The sequence below is a fragment of the Strix aluco genome, chromosome 18 (genome assembly GCF_031877795.1).
Source record: "Strix aluco isolate bStrAlu1 chromosome 18, bStrAlu1.hap1, whole genome shotgun sequence".
Classification (NCBI taxonomy): Eukaryota; Metazoa; Chordata; class Aves; order Strigiformes; family Strigidae; genus Strix; species Strix aluco.
Window position 1 is genome coordinate 10144076 of NC_133948.1, and position 23764 is coordinate 10167839.

Sequence of the window (23764 nt, forward strand, 5' to 3'; positions counted from 1 at the left end):
TATAGGCACCAACAGTTCTAAATGACTGTTGGCAGTTACCCTAATGCTAGGGATATGGTGTAGTTGGGAACTGTCATTGTTAGGTTAACAGTTGGACTAGGTGATCTTCAAGGTCCTTTCCAACCTAGATGATTCTGTGTGATTGTGTAATGTATCTGTATCCAAAAGAACTTTGCCATTTGTGGTAGTTACAAGGGAGCCACTGAGATCTGCCAAAACACATAAATGGCTCATTCTAAGTACTTGAGAGAAAGTTCCCAGCACTTTATTTCCACTGGGACTACAGCAATGAGATTTTACAAGTGAAAATTTGTCTGCAAATGGCCAAAATAAAAGGCATGCTCAGAGAAAGAAGCAAGTGTTCTCACACAGCTCAAAAGCCATAAAGAATGACTAATGACAGGTTTCCCACACTTCCAGGGCCACCCTCTCTAAGTATCACAGAAATCCCAGCCAAAAGCCAGTGCTATACACAGCAGCAGAAGCTAGCTGAGTACACAGGTATTTTCAGAGGAGTATCCTAGTGTACCAAAGCCAGCTACAGAGGTAAGAGAGGACTTGAACAACTGAATCAATACAAGCACCCTGAAAGCTATTATAGTTTATGCTAAGATCTATGGCTCTGAGACACAACAGCAAGATGAACTTTAAAACATGAAAAGAAGCTACTTACTCCAGGTTAAGGCACATGCAAAGACAGTTTGTTTTCACCAGAGAGAACTCTTAATATTTAGGAGAAAAACAAACAAACAAGAACTATGGAAAGAAACTTCTACCTATCGCTGGGTCTGTTAAGCAATACTATTAAAACACAGTTCATGTTTGAGCTGTAACTGTATAAACATTTGATCAGAGGAACAGGCTTAGGGCTGTGGTGTTTTGTCTATGTTCTTGTTCAGTAAATGCACACACTGTGCCAATTAAAACAGCAGAGTTGTACATTACCTTTTGTGGGGACTTGTCTTTCCTTTTTTTGCCAGTGAATCATGTGTCAAGTTGCTCTCTGCATATTCTGTGTTCAAATGCAGCAGCCTTTGCACCACGTAAAACTGCGATGGCATCCTCCCATCCAAACACAACTAGCGCTGAAACTGTTTTGGGGGTATAGATGATACAAACTGTACTTGATTGGATGATCAGACATGATCAGCTATGTGCACATGGAAGGAAAGGAGAGGGTATTATGTATTTGTACAATTAGATTTTGTAATGTGGCACCCAGCAGTTATACACAGCTCCATATAAAAATACAAGGAAACCCTCCTTTTGACAACTAACCAACACTGAAATGATGATTTGGAGTGCAGACACTACAAACAGTATTTGATCAGGTATGATCAGCTATGCGAACACAGAGGAAAAGAAGAGCATGGGTACTCTATCTGACTTCCAGTGGCAAGAGGAGGTCTTAATTTAACTGGGGCCCGTTGACCAAAAGATACTAACTTGGCTGCACAGACCGTAAGTTGGAAATCACCGCTCAAGGCAGATATTCCCCTTCATATTTATAATTTCCATTTTGTATGTCTCTTGGCATTATTCTCTTATGCAGAAGAGTGACAGATTTGAAGTAGTGGTCTTGCTATTGCAGATTTAATTTGAAAATCTGACAGCTACTAATCATTTATTATTTTTGAAGATTCTCATTTATTATTTTTGAAGATTCAAAGTCAGATGAAGCAAGTCTCATTCCACACCTAAAGACTACAGCAACATAACAGTGATCTTAATTGTCTCGTATATTCCTGGCACTTGTACTGCTGACAAAGGCCCCAGAAACAGCAGAAGAGGGAGATTTCATTTCCTTCTATCAGCCACAGGTAACAGTCTAGGTAGACTTCCTGAGACTCCCTACTGTTTGTGAGCTCTACTTAAACCAATGAATTCCAATTAAAAGCTTAAAGGCTTACTCAGTTACTAACTGATCATTCAGAAGAATCTGTTTTGTGATTAAACCAAGGCGTACAACAGTCTAAGGTGTTTAACTTTTCTAAGAACATGAAAGCAGTGAAGATCAAAAATATTTAAAAATGAACTTAAAGGAAAACAAACTTTTATAAGAAGTTTATTTTTCTTTTGTGTGGCCATTATACAAAGTAAGCAGCCAGAGCTGCCATTTTGTCCTTGGGTTTCTTTGGATTGAGTCTTCCTCCAGGCCTCCGGCCTTTACCTCTTCCTCGACCTTGCCTTTTTCCTTGTCCCCCACGGTGCATGGGGTGCCTCATGGCTGCATGTTTCAGCTCCACCAGATCTTGAAACACAGGATCACAGAATATGCAGCCTGAATGCTGGGTCTCATCACCAGGTAGAGGAGATTTGGCTTTGTTAAAATCTACGTCCACAAGGGCTGCATCACACAAGTCGCAGGTCTCCGGCGACACTCGGACTTTGTGGGCATTCTCAAAGAAATGCACAATCACATTGCATTTGTTGCAGGCCATCTTCCACTTAGGACCCGATGTCGAGTCTAGCACCAGAACCCCATTCTCACATTCAACACACTGCCCAATTCCAAGCATGCTAAGAGAATGCTGGCACGTGGGGTGGGTGCATTCATTACAGCCCATTCCTGGTGGAAGAAGAGTAAAACCATACCACAAGGAACCCTTTATATCACTCCCCACACTACCCAGTTTGGAGGAAGCAAGACACAGAAGTCAAAAGACAGCTTAGTATATTATAGGTTTTCTAAATCACTAAAGAATGGAACCACTCCCCAGATGGCAACTTGCCTTTTCACAGATTCAGACTAATCCCTTGTTCAAAAATTTTCTATAATGGCTTTCAGAATTGCCAGATACTGCCAGTGTACAGTACAGGCAGTCTGGACACATTAGTGATGAAAACTACATGTTTTCAATTAAATGTATGGCTCCTAACTAACTGATATTTTATACTTGCACTATACACTGTTAGTACAAGACACTTTTAAATAAATGATGGTAATAAAAAGATGCCAAAAGACTCCTGACAGTCAGAACTTCAAAGCACTACTTTAAGTAAGTTTTGGTCTGACAGTTGCCAAACTAACTGCAACTTTTACCCCTTCTTATATCATTCAACAGCTTTTGACACATCATCAGTATCAAAACACTCTCAAGACCTGGTCTTAATCTATAGTCCTGTCTGTACCAAGCGTACTCCAATTTGCAAGGTGCCAGAATCTCGGTGTCTTTCACTGCATATTGAGTGTTACAAAGGTCACCCACTATGCATGCAGCTAAATTAATTTCTTCTTTTATAAAGAAGAAGTATTCAGAAATGAGTTAACTAGTAACTTTTGGTTGGTGAGTTTGACAGGAATTTTAGGTAGCACTTTATACTAAGCAACACCAACTAAAAACTAGTAAAGAGCACACTGTATGCAAGCGAGGTTGATCCCTGCATGTTTACATAATTCCTACCTTTTTTCATGTCCCTGAAGGGAGGATGGTTGTAACAGTATGGACAGAGTGGGTAGCTCTTTCCTCTGGATCCAGATGACCACAGCACCAGCTCAAAATCATCTAGGGGGCAACGCAACTCTTTGTAGAGTTTAATGGTACCATTCTGTGGGAGACTGTAGGTGTCATCACAGTGAGAGCAGTGCAGACGACTTGGTTTGGCCTGGAAATAAAATATAAATCTCTTGAACAACTGCAGCATCAGTAGAGTTCAAAACTTGTAGTAAATCCAACTGGGGTTGCTCTCTGGTTTGTTCCCCATGGAAAAACTCCACTAGGCCTTTTTTAGAAACGCACTCTTGACAACCACATTTAAATCCGAATTCAGTAACAGAAAAGGGGTTTCTACTCAATGCACCCCAGCAAGTGAAATTTAAATTCCAAGCATGAAGTGAACTTACCTGAATATACTTCATGAAACGATGACATTTGCCACAGCGGGAAAGAGGTTTACCTGTGGCAGCTAAGGGTGAAAAAGACACTTCCATCAGTTCATCCATACCTGTGAAAGAGATAATCACATTTATGTTAGAATTCTAGTTCTTAAGAGGAAACCTTGCACAAAATCATCTATAAGACCTGCAAAGAAGGGAGAATGAAAATATTTTATTCACAATGCTCTTCATTGTTTATGAAGACTTTTTAAATACACAGCGCTTTGCACTGAGCGTGCACAAACACACAAGGTTAAGTACTTCAGCTAGTCTAAAGTTTTTGAAAGCTCACCACTACACAGTCACAAAATAAATTTGAAGTAGAGCTTTGGAGCCACGATTCAGTCCATTTCCTTTTGGAGAGCAACTTAATCTGTCTGGAAACTTCCAGTCCTGGCACAATTTTTCAGTAATCCTAAACCTCTGAAAGGAACCTAATACATAAATATTTTCTACTAGCACCTTTGCAACAATTAAGTAATTGTATGGCACTTCAAACATAAAAAGTTTTACCTGCAATAGAATCCACAAAATAGTGAAATTTCCTTTTGAAAATGTCAAGGGTGTGCTCCAGGACCTGATGATAATTCGCTTTACCCAGGGCTATTAAGTTGAGTTGCTTCTCTACAGCACTGCGGATCGTAGGAAGAACCAATTCTGCATCTTAACAGAAAACCAGAGACAGAAGGAATGAAAGATCAAAAATGGGGGTAGAAAACTGTCCATACATAAACTAACATCAAAATAAAAAAACAAGTTTTAATTATTATAGACTTTGGAATTAATAATACTTCCCTGGATGCATCATTTGAGACAGCAATGCTACTTATACAGAGACAACAACCCCTGACATACTGAATGGAAAAGAAGGTAAGAAGATGGAAAGGGAAGAGCATTTAACTGACCTATTTTGTAATAACCATGAACCAGAACAATGCCAAGGTTTGTAGGCTTTAGTCTCCGACCGCTCTCCACTGTGACATAGTTTCGCTGGCAGATGTTGTTAATGTGGACTGGAATACTTGCATCAGTTCCTGCCGCACAAAGGAAAACAATATATCCATTCTGAACAAAACAAAGTTTTCATTGCATTACTCACTTCTGACTTCTCTGGTTTTATGTCAAACTGTAGGGCTCCCGAGACTGCTTAAAATTCAGATACCTTTTTACTGTTACACAACTTTCAGTGGCTAACTTCTCTCTCTAGTAACTCTTACGTTCCTTTGCGGTTCTGAGAAGTCTGAAACATATGTTTTAACATTAATCCTCTTGTCTCTTCCAAGGAATTACTATTGGGAAGACACCTATTCTCACAATCACTTATTCTGGAAAAACACAGTGCAGTAAGAGACTGTGTTTGTTTTGACCGGACAAATTTATGAAAAATGCATCAAAGGAAACAAGTCAGATTTAAAAAGAAAAGTAGAATTGTGGTAAATTGTATAATAATATACAGAAGGACTATTGGAGTCAGCAAAGCTGAAGCAAGCTGTAAAGACAAGAAATCATTCCTAAGAATGGGGAGGTGCATTCTTCCACACAACATCAGCTCTTTCTGACAGACACGTGACAAGGATGTGTTATAAAAGGATAGTGCTTTGGCCAGAAACGAGGCATAAGGATAAGAAAGGGAAAGAAATGTGGGGGAATAGACAATCTACCATCTGCTAAGAGGAGCTACAGGCATTGTGGTTTGAAGGGAAAAAGAGATTATTACTGTACCTATCCAAATGAATACTGAAAGGTCATTACTGACAGAGAAAGTTCAAAGGAGCCATTCAGACTCTTTGCACTCTTGGTGGACATATTACATGATAATTTTAAGTTTAGCAAATTCCTACCAATGCCATGCTTTTCCATCAGAGTGATAAGCTCTGCTTCTGTCAGGTAATCAGGAGGACTGGTTTGCTTTTCCAGCAATTTTATTTCACCAATTGGAAAAAGATCTCCTTTCTCACAATGGGGAAGGCTCTCTTCTAATGGGATGCTGTGCCACGGCATAATTTCTGTGAACCCTGGAGGTAAAGAAACAAGCAAACAAAAATAATGAGAGCTTATCTTCACAGCTTTCAAAAGACCAAGGTATAGGTTTCTAATTTTAACATGGGCTGCATTATACAGATCAAAGTTAAGAGGTTGTCTGCCGTATCGTGCAGAAAATATCTGAGGCTAGGAATACTGAAGAAATACAGTATCACAAGACTATCTCTCACTATACTGCATCAGATCTATTTTGTGTGTGACTTGAGTCAGGTTGATGTATGTAAAAATCTAAACACTCTCCCTAAATGAAAGCACAGTGCCAGAATGGATGGGAAGAATTTCTTAAAAAGGAAATACAAATAGTAAGTCATATTAATGTAATAAGAACTACTGGGCCAGCTTATCATAAAAAGCTCAGTGGTGGTGCTACATTCTTTTTACAGAGGCCCAAGAAAAAAGTCTGTCTTTGTGTAATATATCCCCCAAAAAGAATTTGCAGTCTGTAAAAAGACTGGTCTTCACAGTGGCAAACGTAGCGTTAAATCTTTGAGACTACTACATGAAAAATAAGGGGGTTTTTATTGTAACTGAAGTATGGAAACGAAGACAAAGATTTGGTTTCTAGTCTTGATAGCTCAAAAAACGTCTTCAAAATTGTACCCCAAAGCTTCACTTTGATATCCATTCAATGCATTAATGGGAAGAAGAACCATAAAATCTGTTGCTAACTACTTGCTCCCTGATTAGTCTTACCTGGTGAAGTTACGACTTTTCCAATACAGGTGAAACGTTCTGGGCCAATACTGAAGGAAATGGTGGTTTGTAGGTACTTGCAATCAGCGCTGACAGTGGCAATGAAATGCCTAGTTATATACTCATACAGTCGCCATCCATCTCCACCTGAGAATAAACAACATCTTACCCACAAAACTCAAGTCCTGCAGCTCTATGTAAAATCTGCGCTAAAAGGTACCAGATTTCCACAGGTATCACAGGAAATACTGGTATCTAAAAAAAAAACCAGAATTCAAAAGTCCATCCAGTTTCCCCTTCAAAATTTCCTGCCTATATAATCGTCACGTCACAGAAACATGAGCAGCGTGCAGATGCTCTTGGAGGACTGCCAATTTAGACAGCCCATCTCCCAGTTTTGCAATGTGTTTGAACAAGAGGGTAAAGTAGAAAAGACTTTTCTTTTTTGCTTAGAAAAACTAAAAAAACAGACAGGAACAAAAATAAAATGATCTACTGCTGAGTGCCACTGGAGACAACACCCTAATCTAAATCCTAAAATGGGATTCTAGTGGCAACTGCCACACTGGGCAGCTTGAAGTCCTGCAAGAGATCTCTCTAAAATAGTATTTATTAACACTAATATAGGTTAATTTCGAAAGCAAAGTTTACTTATTCACAATCTACAGAGAAGAAATGGAATAGTCGAAAGGTTATACTGCTATGAACAGCTTCTAATTCTTAATCCTGTGCTTTGCATATTTCATCTTGCTGTGTAGATAAAGAAAAAAAAAATCTTACATGTCCATTCAGTACCCTGTACAGTTACTCAAAATTTTAAAGCATTTATTTTTCTATCAGAGATTATTTCATCAATTCATGAAAATCAGAAGTTATCAGTTATCTAGCAATCTTAGCTATTCCTAATAAACAATACATTCACTACACTTTCTTATAAACTTAAAATCTATTTTTGAGGGATCAGTGTACAGAAAGCCAAATGTTACATTTAAATACAAAACTCACAAACCATAGAGACTAAATTAAAATGCAGTTGAAGTTTGACTTACAAGCGCAAAAATACAGCAAAATTCCAAATACTTGGAAGCTACTATTCTGGGGTAAATCTCTCCTAGAGAAAAGTAGGCATTGAGTTGTTACGTTGGCTATTCCTTTTTCTTCGCAGTACTATGGTCCCTGGGATCAATTACTGACGAGCAGACCAGCTCTGAACTCCACTGTCACCAGTAGTTTAAGTCAGGATAGTCTGTTCTCTCTTCACTTCCTGCCATTCAAATTATTATGTTTTTTGTTGAAACTCCGGGATTTTCAAACTGGCTCCTATACCTTAAGGAACTAATTTCCTCACATTGTGTTCCAACGCTACTGAATTTGCCTATACCTAATTCTGCTTCTGTTGCAGCTCTCATTGGGGTGATGGGAGGATGGTCTCCTGCATCATGGCCTTTCCTTGGACGGTTAATGCCTTCTGATAGCAATGCTTTTACCTGGGTGAAGGAAGAGAGAGAAAACAGGCTGGCTGAAGTGGATAACAGGTCTCTCTTACAGGTTAAGAAACTTTCCAGATCAAATCCTTAACAATACAATTTCCATAAATAAAAGCAATTACAGATATTTATTGTTTCTGAAGACCTATAGGTTATAATATACCAAGTAAGATATTCTAAAACACAGAGTAGAGAATGATCTGTTAGTACAGGTTTTGCTTCATGTACTCACAGTTTCTGCCCAGTAAGGATTATTGGCTTGTTGTCTCAAACATCCTTTCAAGTCAAAGTTTTCAGGATAATGGGTAGTTTCAGTTCGAGGGTAGCTAATATAACCCTGAGTATAAAGACGCTCTGCTATTTGCATGGCATGTTGTGGACCCATTCCTAAGATGGGACAGGAGAAAACAAAAATCATCTACACATCACTGTGATTATGATTTGTTTGCTGCATCTGAAAGTATACCTTACTGAAGCATTTAAATAAATCATGGTTTGTCCTTTCCGTAAAACTTTTGTCACCTTGATCTTACCCAGCATTTCACTTTTGACAAGCTTTCTGAACTTGGATCCCTCCCCCAAATGATATATTACAGGGGGAGGAGGGTATCCAACTATATTTGATACTGTCTTGATTATTTCGTCTGAGAAGCCAAAATATTTTCCTTTAAAACAGTATGAAAATCTGAACTTTTACACATACCTAAAGCAGCACTGGCCACTCGTAGCATTTCTACCGTGTTCAGAGCCAGTGGTCTCTGCTTCACCTTCTCTTTTTTACTCACAGATTCTACCTAGAAAATAGCATTTTCCCAGTAAAAGTTTTGAAGTTTGGTAACTGGTAAATGTATAATTTCAATCATGCCTACAAACATGTGGCATACCTACCATTATCTATTCTTGTCATATCTGTTTTGTTTTCTTAAAACAGTAACCACCAATATATTTTTACTTTAGAAAAGTAAAGTATACTTCAGAAAAGTATCTCTGACTGAAGGTAATTTTACCAAATTCTGAAGTTGCAGTCCTAAGGTCCCTTTGTGCTACAGACTAAATGAGGCCTATAACTGGGAATGGAGCGAGGTAGCTTATTGCTATCTTTACTTCCCATTTACCTCAGCAGCACATACTTTCAGTGCTACAAGGATTTAGTGCTTATTCCAAGTAATGGTCCTAACTCTAAGGATCCAGATTTTTAAAAGCTTCATGCAGTCTTTGAACCTTGATGGCTATAAGCACTTAAATCCAAACATAGTGTCAAACAAGTATTGAACAGAGCAGAATTAGAAGTTAATTGGCTATAAAGACTGTACCATACACATGATTAAAAATTTAACTGCAGGAATATTGCCACATAAGTAATTAAATTCTGATTTATACAATGTCTCATGGGAAATAAGAGGTCTGCTTGGAGAGATCTGAACAGTATTTCTTAGCAGGTTTAGTAATGAAGACTTCCAATCATGAGTGATGATCACTTCCAAAGTCAATATTAAGGGGCTTCTGCTGAGATGACCACACTAGCATAATATAACCACAATAAAAAAATCTCTTGCCTTTTATTTTCATTTACATAAAATTGAATGGAGTAAAAAAACAAGATACAGATATTCTACACTCAACAAAACCAAAAAAAAAATGCAGCAAATGAAATATTAAATGGTATTTCCTTTATATGAAATATGGCTCTACTGACACTTAGTAAATATTCTTACCTTTGCTTCTTTTGCCATCTTTGTTATATTCAGGAACATTTGAGCAATTTCACGATCAAACACCCTCACTCTATCCCAATCCAAAGTGAGAGAACTTTCTTTTTCAGGGTTCACCTATTGGACAAAAAAAAGACATATTAATTCCCACCAACTCTATTACCAGAAGTGTGAGAATGAACATTCCCAACGACAATCCAGCAAGCAAATCCTAATAATACCTGTACTAGGACACAAGTGCTTCAAACATGCAGTCATACTCTTTTTCACAGGGGCTTTTGAGAAGGATGGAGCACTTTTAGTTCTGGGGTCAGGGGAATGACTGGAATTATTCCCACAGTTAACTGAAATACTATTCTTGGTTTTAGTGCTGGGAACAGTAAAGGCTGAAATGGGCAGAAATTCAAAGTTTACCATTTTGATTTAGCAAAATCAATCATTTGTATTAATGCCTAGGTCATGTTTTAAGTCCCATGTACAAAAATAAATATGAAGTAAACAATATGAGAGAGTACAAAACTCTCTGAAAACAGGCACCAAACATTTCCTAGCATGACACACGAGACGCATCAGAGAAGAGATGACAGTAGACACCAGATTTCATCTTTTTGTAATTTTAAAATCTAAAAATGGCAACTTTTTACCATCTATCCCTTATTTGTTTAAAAAAGTCCCTGTGATCACAAGCAGTAAAACCATGCTAGTCTGCTCTCAGAGCTTGGACAGCAGCAAGGCTATAAAACTGCTATAAGCTGCCAAAGTACTCAGAGGACTCAATTGCCAATTAACACAATGAGCATTTTATTTGCTTTAAAATTCCAGTACTCAGCAATGCCAATGTTTGTTGGCAGCCTAATTAATTCCTGGATTCAAATTAACAACACAGTCAGTCCAAGGACCCCAGGGAACAAAAGAAAACCATTTTAAGTAGTCTTTTTGGCTGAGTCTAAGCTTAGATGGTTAGCACTGAAGAATTCTTATAAGCAGCAGACAATAACCACTTTAATACAAAACTGACATCCTGGAATCTGTTCTCGGGAGAGTGGTGACACACATGTGAACTGAACAAGAACACATGAGTAAGCTGTAGGCATTGTGAATTCTTGTCAGCAGCTACAAATTTATGAATTAACAAAATAAAAATATAAATGCATTCTTTGGCAAAAATATATGTTCCTCATCTACAAACCAGTATTGTAAAACTTACTTTAGCTTGCAACACCCAGTAAGTCTCAGGCTTAAATGACTGGATTTTGTCATGCCTTTCAACACAGAATCCAAGTGTTGGGGTCTGACACGGCCCAAAGGAGATGAGGGAGCTGTCTAAATTCCCGTATTTCCCCTGAAAATATTTAGTCTGAAACCTAGGAGAGGGGAGAAAAAAAAAGAAACCAGGAACAAATACATTAATATCCTCATTCCCATGAAAAGTAGAAGTTTTCACTAACTTATACACACAAATATGAGTAATATATTAAATCATACAGGCATTAAGAAAAAAGCATTCTGAAAAATACTATCTCTTACAGCTAATTAAGTCATAGTTACTTTGCCTCACTGAATCCTGTTTACTTCCAAAGAAACGTGGGAGAACATCTTAAAATCAGATCATACCATAGTTGCTGATAGTACTTTACCTAGTTAACCTCAGTTAAAGACATAACACAATTTTTTCTTTCTTTTTATTTGTCTGTGGATAAAATCATTCATTGTGGTGCTGAGCAGAATCAGCCACTAGAGTTCTAAGACATATTTTGTGGACAGAGCAGTATACCTGAACCTTCCATAAAACTGTCTGTAATCTATGCTGTCACCTTGTAAATGCACAGCCAATTCTAAGATCCAGCTCCTGGCGGGCATCCACTGAAAGAGCTTCATTGCGATTGGGTTCTCCCAAGTGATTCATGGCATTGCAGATGTCTGTGTCAGTAATAGAACTAAATTTAGCTCTATAAATCGTCCTTTCGGTACTACGAGGTTTGTTCATAACAGGAAGAACAGCATCAAGAACCTAGTGAAGATCAGAAGCATATTTTAAGAGTATTTGAAAGGTAAGGCTTAAGTCAGTTTTTCTCTCTAAAGAAAAAAACCCCAGCCTCCAGAAGATATTTGCTGATATGTAACTACCTTCTTAATTCAGTAAGATGTCACGCCAATAAACTAAGTGATAAGCAAAAGCAGTATTTGTCATCCACTCAGAAGCGTGTTAAGAATTAGCAAAACTGAAGGATTTATTCATTAAACAGCAACTGCTGGCAGTGAAGCACTATTCTTAGCTAAGTGCAAAGACATTCACCAGTGCAGCTGCAGCACCTTTTGATGAATATGTATCAGTTTCTATCTGGGTTTATTCTGTGTATTGCCAGGGCCCAGTTATGATACAGTGGTATTTAAAGAACTTAAAACAATTACTTGATAAAATGTACTTCTTTAAGCAAAGGCAAAAAAATACTCTTCATGTAGACTTCTGGGAATAGGATGTTAAAAAAATATCTTTGCACACCAAAGTTTTAGTTCTATACCTTTTATGTGCAGAGTCCACATTCCTGTGGTAAGCCTACACTTAAAAGTGGCCTCTATGCTCAAAAGAGTCTAATTGCTTAATGAACAAAAGATAATAGAGATCAAGTTTTATAAGGACAACAAAATAACTACTCCAGCTGTGAAGTACAGACCAATTCTCAAAGCACTGGAATGTTCAAACATTTAAGAGACTTTATTGTTCGTCTCAGATGAGCAACAGCTATGACATTAATTTATACTCCTTAACTGACATGTTAAGAGTTCAAAAGCACACGTGTTTTTTCACCAAGGCCCTCCATGTTTTTAAAACTTTCTTCAACTTAGTTTGAATTTTAGTGTATACCCATAAAACAATACAGATAGTATTGTATGTCACAGACAAATATTTTGATATTGTAAGTTTTAAAAATTGAAATCTTACTTCAAAACAGATGTTTTCTCCTTCCTTATCACAATCCAACCACAAGACAATACAATCACAGCCTCTTCCCTCCACCTGTGAGAAAAATTAGAACAGGTCTTCAGCAACTCAGAAAAAGACCTACGTCCTCAATAACTGCACACTTTTTGTTTCTATTTTACAGTACTAGAGGTAATTTATTTGGTGCAAAAATGACTGGAAGAATACAGAAGTGACAAGAAGTCTGCAGGTACTTAAACAGTGGTCAGAGAGAGAAGCAAGCTGTGCTTCACAGGACCAGAAGTCCGCCTACAAGACGTTTTTCTGCAGAACCTGAAAAAAAATCAGCATAGCTCTATAGCAGTGGAAGTTTCCTGAAACTGCCACAGTCTGTGTGTGCAGCCTTGGGCACAGTCCATTCCCCTTTCTGTGCCTTAATCTCCACATCATTAAAAAAAAAATAAAAAAGTTTTCCTAGTTCATAAAGATACCACGAAGTCTGAATTTATCTGACAGCTACCAGTTTTACACCACATATACTTGCCTTTCAGAAAGTATTATTTTGTAAAAGCAACCAAACTACCATCCTCTCAGAGGGGCACATGTGAAGAGTGAACAATAACCACCAAAGACTTGTTTTAAAGAAAGCATTTACATGCTATGCCTTGCACTTGCTGTTAGAAGCAAAACATGCATCCAATGCTCCAATTTTAAGAAGCAGGATATTGACAGTCAAAAAACTTACAAGGCAACGGCAAAAGTGAATTCAATGAGGCAAAGATTTCAGATAGTGAACGAACCAGTAAAATTAACAAAATAGATCTAACCTTGACAAAAAGCTGTTTCCTGCAGGGAAGAAAAATCCTTATTTAGGATTGTACTCATTTCTCTTCAACCCTAGAAGAACTCCAGCATATTGTACAGCATATTGCCAAACACTGCCCACTTTTGGGAAGCAGGTGAATACACCTACTAAATCAAACATTCAACAACCTGCAGTTTGAGAAACAGTGTATTCAGATGGCCTGTCCATCTGTCTTCCCCTCCCTAGAGGGACGATATGTAACAAACGTTTTGAAGGCCATGCAATGCTCTGGCATTACCCTCAAACAGAAACTATCTGTGGTGAAGACAATTTCTTATACTAGAGCGACAATCACTGACCTACTCCAAGAGCTGGGAGAAGGTTCTATTTCTGGTTCTTAAATAAAGCTAGCTAACCTGTAAGAATTTGTTTGGGTCTTTTTTTAAAAAAGCAAGGCTAATTCATAGCAAAATGCTACACTGCTCTTTCAAATTCATTAATCATTTTTATTGCTTTCCAGAACCACAGAATAATTTCACTTATTTTTCTTGACAGGATAAAACCAGGTGTTATTGCTTTCTCCAACAGAGGAAGAATAAGAACAACAAATCCTTAAAGATGAAATATACTTCAGGTGAAAAAGAATGTCAAGGCAAAAAGATACATCTCAAATAAATCTCACAAGAAAGAATACCTGTAAAAACTTCACCATGGTCAGTTTGGGATTAGCTTCTTTCTTTTCTGTGGGAGCTTTGCTAAAAAGTTCTGCTGGATCCACTTTGTCCCAGCTGTTATATTTTCCTGAAAAGCAGAAGTATAGCTCTAAATATACATTTAAAAAAAACAACCAACCAACAGCAAAAGTTACTTTGGAAAACACCTGGCTTTCAAGATTTGTCTCAGAAGCCTTTCTACCCTAATACATCTCACTTCAGCGTATATCAAGGGAGCCCTTAGCATTATGTGAATAGCAGCTATCATTTTGAAACGTATGAAGGAAAAAAAATACCACACACCTTTCAGAAATTTTAACATGAGCTATTAAAAGACCTTCTGTTTGTACAATTAATCGATCAGGTGAGGGGGAGGAAGGAATTTCTCCTTGTTTTCACAGTGCACACTCCACTCTGTTTTACTGTTCGTTATTTATGACCAGTTATATCTCAGCCTGGTTATGCTACAGAGCATCCTGTGTCACCTTCTCATATCAATGTATTTGTTCATTTCCATTTTTCTGAAGTAACTGTTTGTAATACTGCTCAGCAATTACACTAAACTGTACCTCTTCAAAGCACTGTGTAAACAACTCAAAATTTAGCCCTCATAAAACCTGTGAGGTCATTAACATCAGAGGAAATACAGTAGTCACATGACTAGTCCCACACTTCAAAGCAAGTTAGTGACAGGATTCCTGGCACATTATCCTTACCATGTCTCTATTTTGCAGTAATACGCTACAATGCTTTAGAGAATATCCCTTTGGACTCTGCATTTCTTAATCACCTTTCATTCAAAGTACCAAAACATTTTTACAGGCTAACAAATTAAGCCTCCTCTCTGCTTATTTTCCAGGGACATAATTCAGGCACGGAAAACGTAAGTGGCATATGCCCAAAGTTGTACAAGAAGTCAGACAGAGAACTAGAAACAAAAATCAAGAACTGTTGACCACAAGTGATCTTTTCATCGTCCTCTCCTCTCTAGATCTAACATTCTTCCTGAACTATTTCCACAATGAGTATTTTCCTATTAGAAGTCCTTCACGGTTTTACAACCCATATCAGCTAACACTTTTTATGAACAAATACCTATGAAATCCAAAGTCATGACATGACCACACACAGATGTCATCTTGAAATGGGCACTCTGTCCTATAAACGATCCAGTGTACTCATGCACAGAGCATGCACCATTCAGTCCCTTGCGAGAGGACATGTTTCCTGTGAAAACAAGATCAGAAATATCAACAGAATAAAAAAAACCTATTTAAATAAATTATTTTGTGTGACATGACACCCTCCTTTTCTTAGATCTTACAGCTAGGGTCTTCCTGATCACAAAATTCTACTCATTGATCAAGTTGTTATTTCAGCTAATTATCACTTTAGACCTTTTTTAAAGTATATTTCATTTTCACTTGAAACTATCCATTATCTCCTCCATCTTTTTCCTCCCACGAACAAATCCTTATGAAAATACAACTACTTTTCTAGACCAGCACAGTTATAATCAACTCATTCTGTTTTCCACGATTTATAAAATATTTACTATAGCTTTAAAATTCTCAGAACAGCAATTTGCTACTTGATTGGCACTTTGCAGAAACCATATACACTAACACACACTCCAACTACATGAAATATCAGAACCAGATTTCTTTACTCTTGAATTGAATAGGCATCAGCACGTAAAAATAAACAGAATGTGAAGGGCCATCCAGTTCTATGAATTCAACGTGCCCTAAGTCACCACTCCCAGGTGGCAGCAGCCCCAAGACAACCAGGTAACTAACCAGGGTTAGTTCATCTACACCTCGCTTCATCTACAGCCAGACCCGGTAGCCTCCGCACCAGGCAGCTCGCCTCTACGCGGCTACCGCGCATCTCCTCAGCCGGGCGGTGCGCTCCGGAGCGCTTCGCCTCTGCCCCTGGCAGAACAAGCAGAAGGGCTGAACCGACATGCTTTCTTTCCTACCCCTGGAGAGGATCTTGGCAATGGACTGGGCCAGAGAAGGCTTCTCCGCGACCATTAAGACAGTCTTCATTTTCAGCTGACGAGACACGAGGCGCCACAGGGCTTAACGGTACGGACGGGGCTTTCTGGAGACCACGGCACGCCGCTCACGAGCAACAGCCAGTCCTCAGCCTGACGAGAGAGAGCACACACAGAGCAGGTTTACCGCACAGCCCCTTCCATAAAGAATAGCCAGGAAAACCAGAGAGCCAGGGACCGATTCTGCAGCGCCTCCCGGGCCCGCCGCGCCAGACCTTCCCTGCCCGGCCCAGCGGGGCGGCCCGAGGCGCGGGGCAGCCCGAGGCTCAGGTAACAGCCGGGGCCTGCCGGCACAGAGAGGCCGCGCCGCCCGCCCCGCCGCGCCCTGCGGGCTCGGGAGCGCCCGGCCCCGCTCCCGCTCCGCACCTCAGCAGGCGGCCATGGCCTCCGCTTGCACTGCCGGGTCACGGAGCCGGAAGGCGCGGGACAGCGGCTCCGCCGGCTCCAAGCGGCGGGGACGGGCGCGGCGCCCCCACACCCCCCTCCCCCCCTCCCCTTCCCGCCTCCGCCCCGCCCCTCCGCGGGGCGCGCGCGGCGCGCCCCCCCACCCCCGCCGGCGGCCACGTGCGCGAGCGCCCCCTGGCGGCGCGGCGGAACGGCAGGGGCGGGGCGCGCGCCCCTCACCCCTGGCTTTTCTGTTGTTGCTGTTTTATTCCAAGGACTCGAACAAAGCCAAAGCTCGCCGTAGGAATCGATACTCGATACGTGCCCGAACACAGGAGCACCAGAGAAATGCGCAAAGTTCTGCCGCTGGCACCACTGGGCCCGTTCTGCGCCCCCTGCCTCGCGCCAGGCCAGCGCTGCGCAGGCTCCTCTGCTTCGAGTTTGATTATTATCAAAGGTGCGCAGAAAACAGACAGAATCAAAGTTATCTAAGAAAATCCATGCCCACAAAGGTATCTGCTTTATTCCAGCGTCTTAAACCAGTGCACCTGCGCACAGTCTGTACTTCAGGTCGTAGTTTCCATAGACTTAAAGGTCTCTGCCCTGACAGCATCTCCTTGAATGCAAAGAAATTTGTCCTAGGAGTGTTAGGAGCAGCTGATTCCCTTGCACCTGGAGAAGGTAATGGAAATAATACTGATGTTTTGAATGATCTTGAATTTGTATCATAAATTCTTGAAAAATGCATTTTTTGCATGTTAAATTTTAGTTGAATGTTGGTTTCCCACTTGGAAAGAAAAAGGAGGGAAAGAAGAGGGGGAAGGGAAGGCCCAGGCAGCAGCACACCCTTCCCTCACCCCGTGTTTCTCCCCAGCCAGGTCTTGCCCCCAGGGCTGCAGCTCCTGTCCCTGGGTGTGGAGGGGCAGCGGAGACCCCCGTGCCCTGGCTGCCACCCCCCAAGGACGCTGAGCCCTGCTGAGGGGGTTTTGTCAGTGGATTGGGGCAGTTTCTGACCTCTCCTGCAGCCTTCTGCTCTTCCACGGGCCCCAGAATGTTTCTGTCAAGGAAAGTGCTAAGGAGGGAAGCCCCAAGTCGATGAGCTTTATCAGCTCTTTGTGGAGGGGCTCAGCTCTCTATTTTTACCCCTGTGGTGTGCATCGATCACTGCCAATGTTTATAGCATGTTTTTTCCAGGAGCTGCTCAGTACCATACAAACCCAAAGAGACTGGGAAGCAGCCGGGATCAGGGATCAACCGGGATCAACCTCACAGTTTGGAATAAAAAGGAAGTAACTCACCTTCAATTAGATCAGTAGACAATTAATAGATAATAGAGTTACCAGTGAAAGAAAAATCAAAACAAACCCAGGGCTTTTAATTCTTTGGCAATACTGAAGCTAGAACTTGTTAAGACAAATGTGTTCTGCTGTTTCAATGCCTGGTTCCATTTGACATCTGGGGAACATCTGGAACAATCAGGATGCAAGTTAAAACCAAGCCTTCAGATATGTCAGATACATATTTTTCAATTTCCTCTAGTAAAAGCCCTCTACAAAACCCAACCTTTCTTTTCTTTTCGAATGTGCAACATAACATGCAAATTCAGACTTGTACTTACCTGTGAAATCGCAGTCGGGTCTCTCTGTTACGTAGCTGAGGGACTCGGGGCACTCTGAGTCCCTGTGTACTGCTGTGTTGGCACAGACACATGTATGGCTGGTTCATTGGGCCCTACAAAGATTTTCCCAGTCCGAAGGAACCCCTGCTTACCAGACAGTCCATGTACACCAGCCCTCCTTGGCCTAACCCACAAGCATGTTGGGACATCAGGTCACAACAGTCGCTTTGAAGCGCTCACAACCAGGAGAGGGCAGTTTTGGAAAGCCCTTTGCGGTTGGGAAAGCCTCAACCCCATCCCTAATCCTCCAGTGTGGAGCTGCATCAGTCCCACCGCTGCCGAAGGGACCAGATCACCCAGCCGGGCTGGGGACAGGGGCTCCGCAGCCCTGCAGCGCAGGTTTGGCACAGCTCTCGGGCTGGGCTGGGTGCCCGCAGCGAGGGCCGAATGCTACCAAGCACCCGCTGCCGCTGCCCAAGCCACCGCTGCCCCCGTGGGGGTCTCCAGGGCAGGAAGCAGGAGCTCCCACTAGCACTTTGCAGGGACGCGGACGTCTCAGGACATTGTAAATTCAATTCACTCCAAGTTGCATTGTATTTTCCCTGGGAATCAGCTCCTGCTCGCTGCGACAGCCCGGGAGAGCCCAGCTCCCAATGTGAACTCCTCTCATAGGGCTTTTCTCCTCTCTGCGTTACTGCTCTTTCAGGTTTGGCCGCCCTTTCGTTAGAAGCACTTCTCACTGTACTGAGGAGGCTTCAGAAGTCATCTTGCCTGACCCAGCTGTCCCTGTGTCAAGCACCCAGGTCAGGGAGGCTCTTCATTCCCACCAGGAGAAACTCTGGGGAAAAGAGGACACGTTTGCCAAACCACCAGTTACCCACAGTGCTGGGGCAAGCTTCATCCAGGTCAACTGACATTCCTGTCCTTTACTTTTTTCAGCTCTGGCTGGTGTTTCTTCACTTGTTTTCTGAAGAGCTGAGGGGCATAAACACAGCTCTCTAGCTGTATGAATGGGGCAGAATAATGAAAAATCAAAGCAAGTAGCCACCCCTACAGTTTTCTCAGAGAAACCCAAGTTTTGTTTCTAGGTTTAAATCATTAGCTAGATTTTGTTTTACACTGACTTGGTAAGCATATCAAATCAAGAAAGCTACAGCTCTAGATAAGTACTTTTCACACTGAGGACACTTTGACCTCACTGTCCTGCTGCCTGTAGAGTCTCAAGTTTTTCAACACCATTTATGCCCCAGGTTATTCCAGTGAATGGTTATTTAAGTAGCCAAAGCTCTCACCCTGACCAAGATGCCCATGTCTCACTTCTCCACCAGAAGAGATTGCGCAGGGGTTAGAGCCTTGGACCTCCTCCTTCTACCACTGACTCTCTGAATCACTTTGGTAACTAACGCCTTGATGCCTCCTATCACCTGCAGGACTCGGGTAGCAACTTCCCTCTTCAGGGATATTTTACAGATCTGTATGTGTAAAGCCCATTTTAAGAGCAAGACGGAAAAAAATACAGAAATATAAACTATTGTAGGGAGCATGATCATTCCTTTTTTGCTTCCCTGGGCTCATTCTTGACCTTAGAGTAACTTTTTCCTGTTTGTTTCCAAACACACTTGAAAAGATCGCCATGAAATTAATAAGTATGGACAGGAGGGTCAGGCAGGCAGAAACACATCTGGAAGGATGCCACAGACATTAGAAATGATGAAAATACAGGTCAAATTATTAAAGTAGTTTTTCTTTTCTTTCTTTTTAAAAACTAAATAAGAACTATGAGGCCACAAAAATGTGCCTGAAATCTTGACTACAAATCTGGGCTCCAGATACTTTAGTGCTGGGAAGGAGACAGAGCCTGCCACATACAGAGCAACAAGAGCACTTGAAGTGTTTTGTGCTGGAGTGAAAGTTATGCTTGTGCCCCTTATAAGAAATTGTCAAAAATAATCTTTGAATAATAGAAGGGAAAGAAGAGGGTGAATGCTGATGAAAGAGGATATTATTAGTTGCTGGGACACACATGCACACACACGACACATGATGTATTGTTGGATCTTGACTCTGTTTTCCCCTGAAGTAGTAGCCTTTTGCTCAAAGGAAGATGCAAAAGTTCATAGATAACCAAAGCTCTGTGTTAGCAAACATCCAGTCCCATACATACCCAATGTACATCTGCCAATTAGTGCAGTACTGCTTGGAAACAAAGGCTCACCTACTAAAATGGATGGCAGGGGGAATATCAGAATAAAGAGACTGTGGAGGTAAAGCACCCATTCATCATATGCAGCATTTCTTCCCACTTTAAGGCCACCGTAAATTGAAGAAGAGATGTGGAAGTGATCTGTGTGAATGGGAGTGGATCCACAGGGATGGAGCGAGAGAAACCAAATACATGCTTTTGTTCAGGTTTGATTTTGCTCCAACCACTGTATAATCCAGCCCAGTTTTGGTATTCACAATAATGCATAATCCCGGTAGGATAATAAAACAAACAAACAAACGAAGGCAGAAAGAAACCCAAAGGCCATTTGAAACTCATGCCCCTATGTGCTTATAATTGTACTGCAGACCTATGACTATGGCTGGACGAGGCACAGACCTCAGCTGCTCTCAGGGGGTTACCTGCAAATTAACAGCAATTTAGCCATGGCCACACAAGGTCCCAACCTCCAAGCAAGTAGCTGAGACCTGGGTAGCGCAGCCCACACAGAAGCCTGTCTGAGTAGAAAGATCTGCATAAATTGCAAATCTCACCACTTTGGTGTAGGCATTCCCCGAGATCATCTGCCATCAGCACACTCAGCACACGTCACCATCTCAGGAGAGCTTATCCTCCCAGCACTCCCGGGGTGGCAACGCTGTCTTCATGTCACACATCAGGGAAGCCTCTGGCACAGGGACACCCATGTGCAAATGTCCCAAGAGCTGAGCTAGCTCCCCAACTCCTGCACAGGGTTTTTCTAGCTGTGGCTGAGCTTCACTTGAGAAAACTGGTTTTGTTCTGCCCTGCACTGTGGAGCTTCTTATTTCCTATCCCGAAGATCAGCTACTGCTGCCCACCCTCCCTTACACTGGCTCAGGCAGGGCTGGCACTGAGACCAGGCTAATAACTGCCCAGCTGAGCTGATCATGTGGAGTTGCTCACATCTGCTCCATGTCCCCCCACCTATACATAAACTACAGTCCCAACTACAGTACTGCAATATAGAGACACTCAAGTTGACCTGTCAGAAACCCAGCACTGGTCTGGCAGAACAGACTCACACGTGCTCTGGCCACACTGTGCCTGTACTGGGTATTGACTATATTTGCAGTTTTGAAGTTCTTGTTCAAATGATACAAATCTAGATAACAAAATAGCATGCCATAAACAACCCCATTGCAAAAAAATAATACCTGGATGTGAAGAAATACATAATTTGTAATTCAGAACCATACGGGGAGGTTCAGATAGCCATATAATTTTTACTGTATGCCTAATTATTCATGCCTCTGCTTTCTAAATGTCAGAGTTGTGTAAATTAGGGGTGAGGTAAGTTCTTAGGTGTCACTTTGCAGAAATCTCAGCTAGTTTTTGAACTACAGTTTTTATTGGGTTTGAAATGTGGAATTTCTGCTTTGAATTGGGTTCAATCCTCAGTGCTGAGAGCACTCCACCAGCTGAACTCACGTGGAGCCAGCCAAAACCTCATCTTTGCCTAAATTTCACCTCTCACTCCAGCCAGGATGGGGCAGAATTCAGGACCTTGAAAACTTAACCATATTCTTATATGCTCTATCCTTCTTGTGGCAACCACATTTTCTTATGACCTTTCCCCATCCCACATCTCTGAAGTTAAAATGATCCAAATAACTGTAGTTATACACTGCTCTTTCTTTGGGAAGGACCACCCATCTCCCCTCAAGTCTAGGATCTTGCTGAGGTTGAAGCAGCTGTGCAAAAAATGAAGAACCAGTTTTGGAAAAAAAACCCCAAAATAACTAAGACACCTCATTACCAGAAAGCTCTCAGAACGCAGTTCATAAGTACAGCATTTTTTAAATTATACCTGAGAGGCTCATATAGCCTCTTCCTTCTGCTGGCTGTCTCTGCCACCTAGCCTAATCCCAAAATTTTGTCTGTGAGTTGTACGGTTGCTGTTTCACTGGTTGTGGCCCTGGCCTTTGAGCTGTGAGTCAATTTTGCGTTATACACTTTGAGCTAACACCCACGCTTGTGCTGAAGTCCAAATTTGCCTTGCATCTCTACTGTTTGGAAGTTGCTTTGGGTCTGGATCTATGCCATAGCTCCCTCACCACCAGCTCCAGGGACACACAGAATCCAGGAAAAGGAACCCCTCTTCTCAACCAACCCGATTGCTTATTATAAAACCTTTTACCTCTCTCCTACAGGAGACCAGCACTTCCCTCAATTCTTTAGAATTAGAAGTAAAACCAAAACCAATTGGGTAGAAATGTGGTAGAGAGGAAGGAGTCTGACCTTTAGTGTTAGCTACTGACTCCCCTGCTTTGCAGCTCTAAGCAGCACACTGTAGCCTACATTGGTACAAACTGGCTTCCAAATTGTACCAGGTACAGCCTAGAGACCTCTGCATCCTCTTCCTGAAGCCTTAACTGCAATATACACTGAGTCCCTGAATTTTGATTCCTTCTGCAAAGCTCACGGTAGTGCCTGCTCAGCCTCCCTGCCTGCTCTGGGCTCTCTCCACACTTTTACCTGGTCCCAAGGCAGCTCCATCATTCCTGGGTCTTTTCTCCCCACTTCACAACACTTCTCAACAACTGCAGCACAGTGAAACATCCAAATGGGGAGATCTCTCTAGCATAACCTGATGAGAGCTTGATTAACAGAACTGCTGCACTGCAGCTCTCACTTGCAACAGTGTTGGCACCTTCATTAAATATGTCCTACCAAGACCATTTTACTACAACAAAGAAAACCTCTTTACCTGGGTTTTCTTCTACAGCTGTGGCTACCTAACTCCACCTGGATAGTAAAGGCTGTACAACCTCCATTCAGACTACCTTCAATGAGTTTGTTAGCCCATAAATAACATCAATCAGCAATTGTTTTTGAGGTAGGGAAGTAACTTGACAGATTCTTTCAAAGGAGAATTAGGTTCCTAATTATCTGTGACCTTGCGTGTTTCAGAATCATTACAGCCATTACAGGACATCACTTGTCTTTACTTTGACTGTTCCTGTTTCCTTTGCATTCTCCGACATTTTTCCTATTGATTTTCAGAGAAACTGATGGGGTCACGCTGTGGCCCTCAGCGGACATGAATCCTTAGTACCTCTAGCAGCTCATAAGCAGAGCGTGGAATGAAAAGCCATATATTGCAGGACCAGTTAAACTCCGAGCTCTGCGCTGCCGCCTGGGAGCTTGAGGCAGAAGCAGTGTCCATACCGCATTGGGGTGGACTGGCCAGTTAGGGTAACTGCTT

The 23764-nt window shown here is 41.5% G+C and overlaps 1 protein-coding gene across 4 annotated transcripts in view; it reads right to left on the reverse strand.

Annotated features, from left to right (window-relative positions):
* Nucleotides 1-791: 791 nt before the first annotated feature.
* TOP3B (DNA topoisomerase III beta) overlaps nucleotides 792-23764 on the reverse strand; it is a 90278-nt gene continuing 67305 nt past the window's right edge. Inside the window, exons 1-18 of one of the 4 annotated variants that reach the window (XM_074844003.1) lie at nucleotides 16679-16783; nucleotides 16235-16405; nucleotides 15349-15480; nucleotides 14235-14341; nucleotides 12757-12831; nucleotides 11627-11823; nucleotides 11020-11176; nucleotides 9816-9929; nucleotides 8804-8894; nucleotides 8333-8487; nucleotides 7995-8100; nucleotides 6614-6760; nucleotides 5719-5892; nucleotides 4783-4911; nucleotides 4391-4540; nucleotides 3845-3945; nucleotides 3405-3606; nucleotides 792-1091 (exon numbers count right to left, since the gene is read on the reverse strand). In XM_074844003.1, the coding sequence (XP_074700104.1) occupies nucleotides 985-1091; nucleotides 3405-3606; nucleotides 3845-3945; nucleotides 4391-4540; nucleotides 4783-4911; nucleotides 5719-5892; nucleotides 6614-6760; nucleotides 7995-8100; nucleotides 8333-8487; nucleotides 8804-8894; nucleotides 9816-9929; nucleotides 11020-11176; nucleotides 11627-11823; nucleotides 12757-12831; nucleotides 14235-14341; nucleotides 15349-15480; nucleotides 16235-16304 (2214 nt within the window). In that variant the 5' untranslated portion in view covers nucleotides 16305-16405; nucleotides 16679-16783 and the 3' untranslated portion in view covers nucleotides 792-984. Of the gene's footprint in view, nucleotides 1092-2049; nucleotides 2570-3404; nucleotides 3607-3844; nucleotides 3946-4390; nucleotides 4541-4782; nucleotides 4912-5718; nucleotides 5893-6613; nucleotides 6761-7994; nucleotides 8101-8332; nucleotides 8488-8803; nucleotides 8895-9815; nucleotides 9930-11019; nucleotides 11177-11586; nucleotides 11824-12756; nucleotides 12832-14234; nucleotides 14342-15348; nucleotides 15481-16234; nucleotides 16406-16678; nucleotides 16784-23764 lie in introns of those variants that run through there. The other 3 variants (XM_074844001.1, XM_074844002.1, XM_074844004.1) reach the window with 3 other exon arrangements.